The 13107-nt window shown below is 42.3% G+C and overlaps 1 protein-coding gene across 1 annotated transcript in view; it reads right to left on the bottom strand.

Annotated features, from left to right (window-relative positions):
* Nucleotides 1-4904, bottom strand: part of LOC148534590 (phospholipase A2-like) — a 46506-nt gene extending 41602 nt beyond the window's left edge. The window contains exon 1 of the mRNA XM_088466929.1: nucleotides 4842-4904. Coding sequence (XP_088323055.1) covers nucleotides 4842-4881 — 40 coding nt within the window. The 5' untranslated portion in view covers nucleotides 4882-4904. The remainder of the gene's footprint in view (nucleotides 1-4841) is intronic.
* Nucleotides 4905-13107: the final 8203 nt, after the last annotated feature.

The raw sequence follows: 13107 nt of genomic DNA, 5'->3' as shown, positions 1-13107 counted from the left end.
GAGTATACTCTGGCACAGGAGTGCTCTCAGGTACTTCCTTATGTAGTTAGGGCTTGAATTTTGGCACTTTATGTGACATCATGATGTAAGGTGTCTGGCCATTTAAATCTATTTCAGGTTGGCGCGTGTGCCCGCAGGGGAGCAGCAGCCTCCAGAACCATGCCGCCAGGGGGGAGGAGGATCACACAGCAGCGGGTGCCGGGGACCTGTTCTCGGCAGGGTCACATCGACCGTGTGTGGGGGCCCATCTGTGTGTTGGGTCCCCCGGGACGACCGCCCCTGTCATTCCCCCCTTAACCCAGCCCCAACTGAGGGTTTATTACAGAAAATATATATATATATATATATATATATATATATATAATTTTTTTTTCTTAAAGAGAGGAGCATTAAGCATAACCCTCAAAAAGTTCACCATAATTTGAAAGAGGGGATTCACCTCTTTAAATGTGGGTGGTCCCATGTCTACAGGTGCAATTATGGGGAGCGTTAGAAGGTACATAGTGCTCATCTGCCCATATATGAAAACGTATGTTTTCAGGAGCGCTGGGTAAAACTCTTTGCTGATCACAAGTGATCACCAGGGAATAGTTACCAAAGGGCCATCCTGTTTCAAATGAGGGATCTACTATCATTCTAGGAGCTTTGGGTGGGGAGACAGAGGGACAGAATTCCTCCCCCCATACTTTTCATTCTTTTTATTTTCACCAAAAGTGATGTAGGGTGCTGTTGGGAGTCCTCACTGATCATCAGGATCGGTGGAAATGCAAGCCCCCCCACTGTGGAGAACAGGCCTGACTTGTCGCCTGCAGTTAAGATGCATTTGGACGATGAGTCAATCTCGTCCTTTGCAGTGAAAGGGTAACCCTAGACATATATTTGGGGGAAAATAATCAACAATATTTTTGTTACTAGGGTCTGTCTCACTTGAGCAATCCTAAACCACATTCTTCTGAGCACAACAGCTATTATATACTAGACCTACTGAGAGAAATTTTTAAAACAAATTACTGTTATATTCTTAAATTAATTGTCAATTATTCAGTTCCTGATTTTAGACTAAAAGTAACATTGTTAGTGGCCAAAAAAATTCCTATTTATTAGAGGCCACTGAAAGCATAAAGTGATCTTACAGTAAGAGGAACAAACTACTTCCAAACATTACTTGCCAACTTTTCATACGAGGTAGCAGAAGAGAAGGTGACTCAATGAGCACATTCATGTTTCCATGTGGGTGGAGCAAAGTATATCAATGATAATTGTTCATTGAGATGAGTGGGGTATTATGACGCAGTATGCGCACAGCCCAGACAGGTAAATGCTGACGGGAGAATTGCTTCCTATTACCCTAATCCAGGATTCTCGTGGACTTTCCAGAAGTGTGAACAACTCTGCTTTCCAATATGTTTAGATGATTCTTTTATATAAAGGATTAAAGTGCAAGTTCTATCAGTCATAAAAAATTTTTACTTTTCGGGAGATTGAGGGGGCAGGACCAGACGCTTTGTGTCATTAATTCTCATAGAATTGTGAAATATTGCATGGATGTGCGATTTTCGGTATTAATCTCCCTTCTGCTAACTTCACTAGGGATTATAAAACTAAAAAGTTGTCCGCACTGACCTCTATAATAATGGAATGTCCTTCCCCTATATCATGTTAATATGGTTATAATTAATAATAGCTTGAAGGGGGGTGCACCCAGGAACAAAAGAATACATGTATACTAAAGAAGAAAAAAGTGTTCCAAAGAGGGGCACTCACGGACTATTAATTGTGAAAACATATTGCTATGCAGTTCTTATGACTGGTGACCCAAAATAATGGATCTTAAAAATTTACTTTTATTAAATCTCTTAAAATATTAGAGAATATTTTAAGAGATTTAATAAAAGTAAATTTTTAAGATCCATTATTTTGGGTCACCAGTCATAAGGACTTCACTAGGGAGTGGGCGGGATGTGGAAGATTCGGGTGGGGGATTATCCGGTTACCGCAACCGCTGTCTCTGCGAGTTACCCTTTGTAAATAGGGAGGATATTTTCATTTACTGAGAATTAACACCTAGTTTTATTGTCCTCTATATCTTGTTTCCTTTGCATGGATTTTTTTAGTTTGACTTGGAATATTAATTACTGGGACTCATCATATCCTCCAAGCAATCAGCACAGTTTAGGATGTTTTTTTAGTTATATCGATACTCATTCATGAAACATTCATACATTGTTGCAAATACTTATATTGTGTTCATATTGTTCATTGTTTAAACAGCAGGCACATTTACAACATATTTAGGAGGGAGTTTAAGTCACCTGCTCAAATTCACTGACAGCATTGACTGAGGGGAAGATTGGGAGGTTGACAGTAAATAGCGGGATTTGTACAAAGACTGACAACCACTTTACAGGCTACAAGTTACATACAACCTAATGTGATTCCGTTACCAAAAATATTGTGACTCCGTTAACTCAAATTATAGCCTGGAATAAATGTTAGTACCAACTACTTTCAAAAATGAGCTTGCTTTTAGAAACTTTACTATAAAACTGAATTTTGAAGTAATATCTCAAAATCTGAACAAATCAAACATTTTTACCTTTTTTGTTAATGGAATCACTATTACTGTTAAAAGTTTTAATTTAGCCATTTCATGGAGAATTATTTATGGCTGGCAAATTACCTTATTTCCATTATATTAACTCTGATATTGAGATATTGTGTGACAATTTAATAAAACACATATATATTCATTGCTTTATATGCAAATGAATGAAAGCCCGACCATAATATTGTTTTCAATAAGTGAACACCGACAGTTTAAAGAGCGCTAATATGAAGTACTAGATAACAAATCAAATTTATTTTCCACTATTAGCAAAATAGAGCACTTGAACTGATTAACAATGCCAACATCTTGTACCTGTGTTGATTTTTAATTTTAGGCTCTGTGTGGTAGATGTATTAAGCCGTGGAGAGAGATAAAGTACCAACAGTGGCATAACCAGGGGGTGCGTGTGGGGCAGCTTGCCCTGGGTGCCTCCGGAAGCGCCCCCTTCTTCAATGTCCAGCGCTGGGATCAAGTGTTGATCCCAGTGCTGGAATTCTTGCAGTCCGATGAGTACCTGCCGGGACACATCTCACCGGACTCTACCCAGCAGCAGGTGACATTTGGCTTGCGGACCGGCAGCCAATAGAAAGTGGGCACGGTGAGCAAATCGCGGTTCACCACATCATTTCTGGCTCCGCCCGTGGCATCTGACTGTCACTTTACATGCTGGGTTTGAAAAATGACAGTTAGGAGCTGATTGGTTGATACTATCTCCATCCACCTTGTTTCTCTCCTTTGCTTAGTACATCTACCCCTACAGTATGTCCATATTTTCATGTAATTGCCCTATGCTTTTATGTATGTGTTATGTATTTACCTTTGTATTTGTTTATAGGTACTTTTTGCCTGTAATGTGAGAATGTGCTTCTTAAGCTGCATACACACACAACGATTTTGTTACCAACGATTTTATGATTTTCTGTCAGATTATCTGTCATATTTTTTAAAGTGTAATGAACGTTTTATTTTTAACTACAAACGATTTTTGAATATTCCCTTAATGAAAATCGTTCAGTTGGTTAGTCTGACTGAACTACAAACTACAAACATGAACGCACATGAACGATAATCATTCATCGTTTTAGCGCAGAATGTGAACGATAAACGATATCGTTAACGATAATCGTTCAAATATCGTTGTGTGTGTATGCAGCTTAATGGAGCATACACACGGTCAGATTTGTCAGATGAACGATTGAACGATTTTACCAAAGATTTGAACGATTTGAATGATTGAATGATTTTTTGACTGCATTAAATTGAATGGAATCGTCCAAGTCTGACTGCAAACACATCAGATGTCAGATATCGTTATCTGACCATCGGGAACGCGCATCGTTCATCGTCCAGGTATGTCAGATTTTCCTTCAGATATGAACGATTGAATGATTTTTAAAATAGTTATCGTTCAGATCTGAAGAAAAATCTGACCGTGTGTATGCACCATAACAATAATTACAATGGTGTTGATTTAAATTCTGATGCAGCAATAAATAAACACGCCAATGACATTTAAAACAATATATATGTATTGTACACATTTGGATACATTCTCATTCGGATGAAACGCCCAGACAGCCGAGTGAAGAAGTTATGTTTTCAATCCAACTATTTTAGAGAAACATATATAGACATGAATTGACTTTTGGACAACAATCAACAGAACAAATTTGACTATAAATAGTCAAACAGTACAGAACAATACAACACATTGTGCCAAGTCCACACACACACAAAAACACTGGTGCTAAAAATTAGACATTTATAGACAAGCTCACAAACAATGCGGATCACTTTGTAAAAATAAAATAATAATTCCAGATTTAAAGTAAAATTTTCTAGCATTAACTATGTGAAGATAGCATTCTAAAGACTTATCTAGTTACTGCCATATTCACAGTTTGTTTAGTTAGACCTGGAGGTAACCTGAGTTTTTAGTTTAACTTGTTAATTTTTTATTGCAGTGATGTTATTAACAAACAAAATACAAATACAAGACATATATGAGATAGATTACATTTGTAATTAAAATGGAAAGCTTTTAAACAGGTAACTAGTGGCTCTTAATTGACTAATGTACACCCCATGAAAAGTTGAGAGAGAGAATTCTAAAAAAGTTTAAATTTACAAAAAACAAAACCAATACATAATGTCGCATGTATATATTTATAACCATTAACACAATTTTGCATTTGTTCTAATGAAATGTACATTACACTATGATATGACTTACTGTTACAAAGAAGGAACAGGAGCAATATTTTGGCTTCCATTGATGAGTCTGTAGAAAGGACCACCAGCATTATGGTTGTGTTCTCACCAACGTCCTCCTATATATATGAAGTCTGTGTCATTGAGTTCCCTTTTATACAACAGTTCTGAAACCTCTTATTATAACTGTGATAACTTTTTGCTTCCAGCACTGCTGGGTTACATGTATCCTCCAGTCACAGGCAGCCTCAGTCTCTTCCTGTATGTACCCAGTCTGCTGGCATTCCTGGCAGGAGGCCCAGGAATCTTGTGAGTTTAGGCTCTAGCAGGGGCTGCTAAATGTTCCTTTTCTATACTGCACATTATATTTTAAGAAAATGTTTGCTAAATTTTAATCATCACCTTAATTGTAATTTATATGACACGGAGAATGTCTAAAGGTTCTTATCCATTTTATCAGGTTTGTGTCTAAAATGTAACCACATTTCTATTTCTGTTTGCTGAGGTGCCCTAGACTACACAATGCAATGGTGTGTTCTACAGGGAACTTCCAAACGGAATCTGGTATGTGTCCCCAGCGGATATAATACCAACGCCAGAAGCCCAAACAGTGGACATCCCGATTGGGGCTGGTAAGTACCCTAACCCTCCCCTTCCCCCTTAACTCTTCCTTAATGGTTTCTAACCCTAACTCACCCCCCCCAGTTGTGCCTAACCCTAAATCCCCCCCGATGGTGCCTAACCCCCCTTTCCCGCACCCTAACCTCCCCCAGTGTTGCCTAACCCTAACCCACCCTTCCCCTAGCCTAACCCTCCCCAGTGGGTGCCTAAAACGAACCTTCCCTTCCTGTGTCTAATAGCTAACAGTCCATGCTTACCTTCGTTCAGGATGACAGCTGTCGAGTGTCATGACCAACTGTATGGAATCCCCTACTGAAGGGTGCAAGCCGAGGTTCTGGGCTGAGGAGGAAATCTGAGACGTGGGGCCTGTACGCAAGATCTCCTCATCCACGAGTACCAGTCATTGGCGAGACTTGACCAAAGGTGCAGAGTCTAACAAGCCCGGAGGTGTTCTCCAGTGACCCCTCCAAGCGGGATATGGGTTTAGCTGCACCCAGCTGGCAGGTCGCGGTCCTTTGGTCAGGTGACTGATACTCACGGGAATAGAGAGCCTTGCTACCGTGGTCCTAGAGGATACTTCTTACAAGGATTATGCTATACCCTTGTAAAGCTTCTAATATATACACCGGAGGATCTAGGAAGCACAATGGCACTGAGGATTGGATGCTGTAGTGACAGCAGTACTGAAGCTGGACGCTGTAGCGACAGCGGTACAGAGGCTGGATGCTATAGTGACAGCGGTACTGAGACTGGACGCTGTAGTGACATCAGAACTGAGGCTGAACACTGTAGTGGGTGGATGCTGTAGTGACAGCAGAATAAAGGCTAGACACTGTAATGACAGTGGTACTGTGGCTAGATGTTGTAGTGACAGCAGAAATAAGGCTAGACACTGTAATGACAGTGGTATTGTGGCTGGATTCTGTAGTGACAGCGGTACTGAGACTGGATGCTGTGGTGACAGCGGTACTGACACTGGATGCTGTGGTGACAGCGGTACTGACACTGGATGGTGTGGTGACAGCGGTACTGAGACTGGATGCTGTGGTCACAGCGGTACTGAGGCTGGATGCTGTAGTGACAGTGGTACTGAGGCTGGATGCTGTAGTGACAGTGGTACTGTGGCTGGATGCTGTAGTGACAGCGGTACTGAGACTGGATGCTGTAGTGACAGTGGTACTGACACTGGATGCTGTGGTGACAGCGGTACTGAGGCTGGATGCTGTAGTGACAGTGGTACTGAGGCTGGATGCTGTAGTGACAGTGGTACTGTGGCTGGATGCTGTAGTGACAGCGGTACTGAGACTGGATGCTGTGGTGACAGCGGTACTGAGACTGGATGCTGTGGTCACAGCGGTACTGAGGCTGGATGCTGTAGTGACAGTGGTACTGAGGCTGGATGCTGTAGTGACAGCGGTACTGTGGCTGGATGCTGTAGTGACAGCGGTACTGAGACTGGATGCTGTAGTGACAGTGGTACTGACACTGGATGCTGTGGTGACAGCGGTACTGAGACTGGATGCTGTAGTGACAGCGGTACTGACACTGGATGCTGTGGTGACAGCGGTACTGAGGCTGGATGCTGTGGTGACAGTGGTACTGAGGCTGGATGCTGTAGTGACAGTGGTACTGTGGCTGGATGCTGTAGTGACAGCGGTACTGAGACTGGATGCTGTAGTGACAGTGGTACTGAGGCTGGATGCTGTAGTGACAGTGGTACTGTGGCTGGATGCTGTAGTGACAGCGGTACTGAGACTGGATGCTGTGGTGACAATGGTACTGAGGCTGGATGCTGTAGTGACAGTGGTACTGAGGCTGGATGCTGTAGTGACAGTGGTACTGTGGCTGGATGCTGTAGGGACAGCGGTACTGAGACTGGATGCTGTGGTGACAGCGGTACTGACACTGGATGCTGTGGTGACAGCGGTACTGAGGCTGGATGCTGTAGTGACAGTGGTACTGTGGCTGGATGCTGTAGTGACAGCAGAATTAACTATTGCTCTGAGATGTCTAGGACGCACTTCTGCTCAACGAAGTGGCAAATGATTCTCAGACAGGTGAGATGTTGTGGACACACTTCTGCATTATAGTTGGCACTGGTAAGCACAGGGAAAACACGAGGTAGGACCTGGAACGAGATCTTCAGTAGACACTGGAAAATGACAACATTGCTCAGGCAACTTCCTGTGGTCCGCAGTCTGGCTTTATCCCCTGCAGTAGCATATCATTGCTGGACAGTGTCAGCTGAAAACCATCATGCTACCATTGGGTATGGAGTCGTCAGGTGAGGCAAACTGTCATGGCCGTGTCCATGACGTCAACCGCAGAAACCAGGCACGGCGCACTCCAAGGCAGTTCACATGGCACTAGGTAGAATACTCAGCATGTTACCCTCCACCGCACCTGACGTTTGACCCCACGGGAGATCAGGGGAAGCCGGCGCAAAGGTCAGCAACGTCCACTCCTAGGCCGCAACCTGACATCGAGATTTTAGATGTCAGGATTTAGACGCCTATCTTTAGTACCAGGTCGGACTTCCAGCTTAGGGATTCTGACGGCCGGTCCGGGTGGCAGTAAGTTAACTGCATCCCCTTCCAAACATTTGGCAATATGATGTATAAGATTGTATCCCCTGTGTCTCACACTCTTTCTCTCTGTTTTGTCATTTTCCATTAAGAAATACTACACTAGATTATCATGCAATATATAGTATTTAATATATATTAATGGAAATTATTGCTAAAACTCAATTTGCTCCGATATGACATAAAATTCATATATCTCTGGGCCTGGTCCTCTTGAATGGAGCCTGGTGGGGGCAAGCTGCTGAGGGGGACAAATGCTCCCCTTTGCAGCACACAGCGTAGTATTTTGTGAGGTGATGTAGGGGTTGGAGGGTGGTCAGGGGAAGGGGGGTGGGTGTTGGGTGGGAGGTGGAAGTGGGGGTGGTGTGAGTGACTGAAGTTGGTGGGGAGGGTTGGGAGTGGATATAGGTGTGTGTGGATGTGGTGTCAAAGGGTTGGGGGAGAGGGAAGAGTGCTGCACCTGTGTTAGGAGTACCTGTTCCTACCTAGAAAAGCAGAATGAAAAATGTGGTGGGTCAGGTGCGCTCTCTGGATGTGCAGGGTAGGGAAGTGTGAGTGTGATTTGGTGTTTATGTGGAAATAAGAGACGCAAAAGGTGGTATGGGGAGAAAGCATTTATTGCAGAGGCATAATGCTGCTCCGTATTGGTCCCGGGGGGGGGGTGGGGAGTGGTGGCAATAAGTGGCTGGCTCGGGGGGAAGGTTGGTGAACCCTTTTAGGGGGCTTCTTACTGTGCAGTTCAAGCCCGGCATGTCTTCCCTGCTGGACCTTTGGTCTACAGTCCTTTGATCGGTGGTGTGATTGCTCAGGCGTGTGATTCCCTGTGGCGGCGTCCCACACAGTGTGGCATGCATGCAACTTACCTACCGGTAGGTTGCCTGTTGGGCGGCATTGCAGGTGGGGTGTAGATCGTAGGGGTGAACAAAAGTCTCGTCCTGGCTGAGGCAACACGTTTGAAGTGTGCGGCTTCCCCTTGAGGCGTGGGTTGGTGGGTTGCAGTCTGTACACGGCCGCTGGTGGTGTCCTATGGATGGCAGTACCTGTGTCAAGGTGCGGTCCCTGTGCACCGCCTCGTGCTTGGCGGAAGGGCCATTCAAGTTTGAGCTGATAATGATGATGGCTATTTGAAGAAGAATATGGTATTGGTGCGGTTGCAAACAGATATGTCCTTATTCACCAAGCATTTTTGTGCCATACGGCATGAGATGACTGGTGAATATCAGATGCTCTGCCATGGGTAGCAACTTGCAGTTTATTTGCATTGTAGCCACATACAAAGACGCTCACAACGTACCAGACATGCTAGATTAGTGCTTTTGTCACAAAGGAATTGGTATAAAGGCACAGATTAAGCATAATGATATGTGGCGCAATGCATGGCGCAGTCGCTCTTATTTTAACTCTGTCTTTTTGTACAACTCCGACTCTGCCTATAGACGAATACCTACATTTAGGGCCTGATTCGGAGATTTATGCTATTGTAATCGCAACTGCAATCTCTCACGGCTCTCAGTTGTTAAAATATGTTAATGCCATTCAATGCTTCCCCGAGCATAGGGACGCCCACTGCTGCCCTCTCATATGTCCAATGACGTGCAACAGCGTAAACATCGGTAACATCGACGGGCAGTCACGAAGCATGTAAGTCTAGCCTGGCCAGCCGCAACCACTGCAGCTCTCGTGACACGCAGAGAGCTCCCATGCTGCACAGGAGAATGCAATGGCTAATTTATGCACGCCCATGTAACAGCATTTAAACGTTCAGGCACGCCTGCATTTTTGTAAACTCCCCAACATTACTTCCCCCAAAGTAACTACCTCTCACTCAACTTGTGAGTGAATTTGTGAGTGAGAGGAATTGCAATGCAATCGCTGAGCATGCGCAGTGCGGCATTCACGCTTCGGCAATGGCTACCAATTGCTCGATCTGTGGAAATATCGGCATTGCGTAAATCTCTAAATCAAGCCCTTAGTTCCATGCAGACAATGAGGATGCAATTACAACTGACTTGCATGCAACTCTGAATGCAGATTCCAGCAATGCATATAACAAAACAATAAACTACACCTATTCGTATTACCACTCAGTTAATCATTTAACACATTTTCTATTTAATCCAAACTCAAGCTGTTTATTTTGTATTGACATTTATCACAAAGTTCAGCTCTGTGCACTGGATACAATTGTAATTTGGATGCCACTGGTTAATCCTGGCGATTTTGGCCATGTGTAATATTGTAGATGTGTGGGCATCAAATATTAATGCATTCCTGCCCACCTAAACGAATGTAATCTCATACACGCCCCTATACTATGAATAACAGTAGAGAGCAGCACCTCTGTTTCTAAATTAAGCAGTGTCCATCATTATTAGAGATGTGCACCGACCCCCGTGTTTTGGTTTTGGATCTCCCCTGGTTTTGGATCTGAATTCTGGTTTTGGATTTTTTTCCTTGGTGTTTTTTTTGTTTTTTTGTTTTGGATCTGTATTTTTTCCAAAAAATGATATAAACAGCTAAAACCACATAATTTGGGCCTATTTTGTTTCTATATTATTATTAACCTTAATAACAATCATTTTCAGGCATATCTAGGCATTTGTAACCACCTCACAGCTCACAATATTGATTTCACTATTTTTCACCAATATAGGCCAAAGGCTACAGCGAGCTGGCTGGCTAAAGTAAGCAACAGAGCAGCTGCACAAACGCACGGCAGTTTAAAAAAAATATAGAACATCTATGAAACATTGTCACACGGCAGTGGCAGACAGGATGGCAATTTAATAAACTATAATAATATCAGTCGGCAATGCCCCAAATTGTGCAACATGTAAAGAAAAGTGGTGCAAGATGGAATTGTCCCTCCCACCCACTCTTATGTGGGATATTAAAAAGGATATGCACAGTTTAACAAAACAAGCACTTTAGCCACTAGAACTGACACTTTCGTGGCTGAACTCCTCGGTTTGTTTGGGCCCCCACAAAAATTTTTTTGGAAGGACTACCTTCAATTATTAAGGAGGAGGTTGATGATGAGGGTGTTGGTGGTGAAGATTCCATGTGCTTGCCCAAACTGCTGGTAGCTGATACTACTGCTTGTTATTAATTTACACATTATTATAATTTTGTTAAACAAATTGCATGAACTCCCTGCAAATGACGTTAACAGGGAGGAGGTGCCTAGATGGTTAACGCCCCTTCCTCTGCTAACTTTGGCGTTACAAATGGAACAGATGCCTTCACAACTGTCAGAATTTAAATTAAAATAATTCCACACCCAAGATGTGACTTTTCTGGCTTTCTTTTTATTATGAGCAAGAACTGCTGCCACTGGTGGCTGATTTCCGCAACCCACATCCTTATCATCAACATCCACATTAGCGTCAGATAGGACACAAATTTCCCCCTCATCCTCCTTTTGCACTTCCTCCACACTATCATCCTAATTTTCCATTATTTCACCATCTAATACTAGTACAGTTGTCAAGGCGTCAGTGATCCGCTGTGAAACTGCATGACAACTGTTATACTTACTTCCTCTATCAAAAGACTGTCTAATAGTCAATTGTTTTTTTAACTTACTACTAGTAGTAGACTTCTTGGTCCCTTTCTGGGAAGAAGATCCACCCCCAGCAGCAGCAACAGACGTAGCACTCAAGGATCCTTCTGAGGAATCACGGATAGGAGAGGAGTCTGTCATGCTTTTGAAATTGGATGCAGGACTACTTATGATAACGATTGAGGATGTTGATGATGATGGAGGTGTTGGTGGTGGAGATTGCAGGCGCTTGGATCCAGATAGAAAGGAGCAGCTAGGTGACACTGGACTGATTGTTGTTAGGTTTTTTTTTTAATGTAAACTGTTTTTATTGAAAAACGGACCAAACAATTCCAAAATGAAATACATATAGAAAAAGTGTATACACTTACAAACAATTGCTTATTCCATTCAGAGTAACACATAAAATTATCCATATAGAAAGTCACATCAAAAATACAGAATATTTTAATCAATAACCCAGAAAAATAAAATAAAATAAATAAATAAAATAAAAATAAAAAAATAAAAATAAAAAAAATCTATATATATATATATATATATATATATATATGAGAAATAAAAGAGTTGAAAAGAAATAAACAAGAAGGGAGGGGAGATAAAGGGAGGATAGTCAGAAGGGAAGAGAGGATTGAGCAGGAGACAAACTGGGGGTATTAGAGGAGACAGTTTAACATTGACCAGTCTAGAACAAATATATATATTTGAGAGTGTTTCCAAGCTTAAACCAATATAAAAGGGATCGTTGCAGAAACGGATGTAGTAAGTGCTCCATTTAAATTTTTGTATAATATGGAGTCTTTAAATATCAGCCAAGGTAGCCAAGTGGCAGTAAAGTCAGTAGGTCTACCCTTAGAAAAAAATACTATGTCCTCCATATTCCTATAATAATCTATTCTCTTAAATCAGTCTTTAATGGAGGGAGGAGAAGTAGATTTCCATAAAATAGGGATGACGGCTTTAGCCGCATTATTTAGATGTCGTAATAGGGCTTTCTTATATGAGGCCGTGGAAGAGGAGGTTATGTTCAAAAGCCAAAACCCAGGGTCTCTGGGGACCTCCCCTCCAAGAATTGATTTAGAACATTCAAACACATTCCTCCAAAATGGGACCAGGGAAGGACAATCCCACCATATATGTAGAAGGCTACCAGGAGCCGAATTACATTTCCAGCAATTCTTAGTAACCTATGGGATCATTTTATTTAGAAGGACAGGGTATCTATACCAGCGTGTTAGTACTTTGTAAAGCGTTTCCAAAGTAGCTACACAGGATGAACTAGCAAATGTATTACTAAAAACCACCCCCCAGTCGATAACCTGAACTGTATCTTGAAGTTCTTTTTCCCATGCTTTTGTGAATAATGGGGGCAGATTAAATACATTTCCAATAATTACTGAATATAATGTAGAGATAGTATGAGACGGAGTTTGAGAGGCTAAACATAGAGATTCAAATAAAGTGGGGGACCTATTGAGATCAGAAAGTTTGCATGAGGAGGTAATAAAGTGTCTTACTTG

Source organism: Taudactylus pleione, unplaced genomic scaffold, assembly GCF_031769625.1.
Source record: "Taudactylus pleione unplaced genomic scaffold, aTauple2 ptg000066l, whole genome shotgun sequence".
Classification (NCBI taxonomy): Eukaryota; Metazoa; Chordata; class Amphibia; order Anura; family Myobatrachidae; genus Taudactylus; species Taudactylus pleione.
The sequence above is the reverse complement of the archived record's forward strand: the minus strand, read 5'-3'. Positions and strand labels throughout refer to the sequence as shown.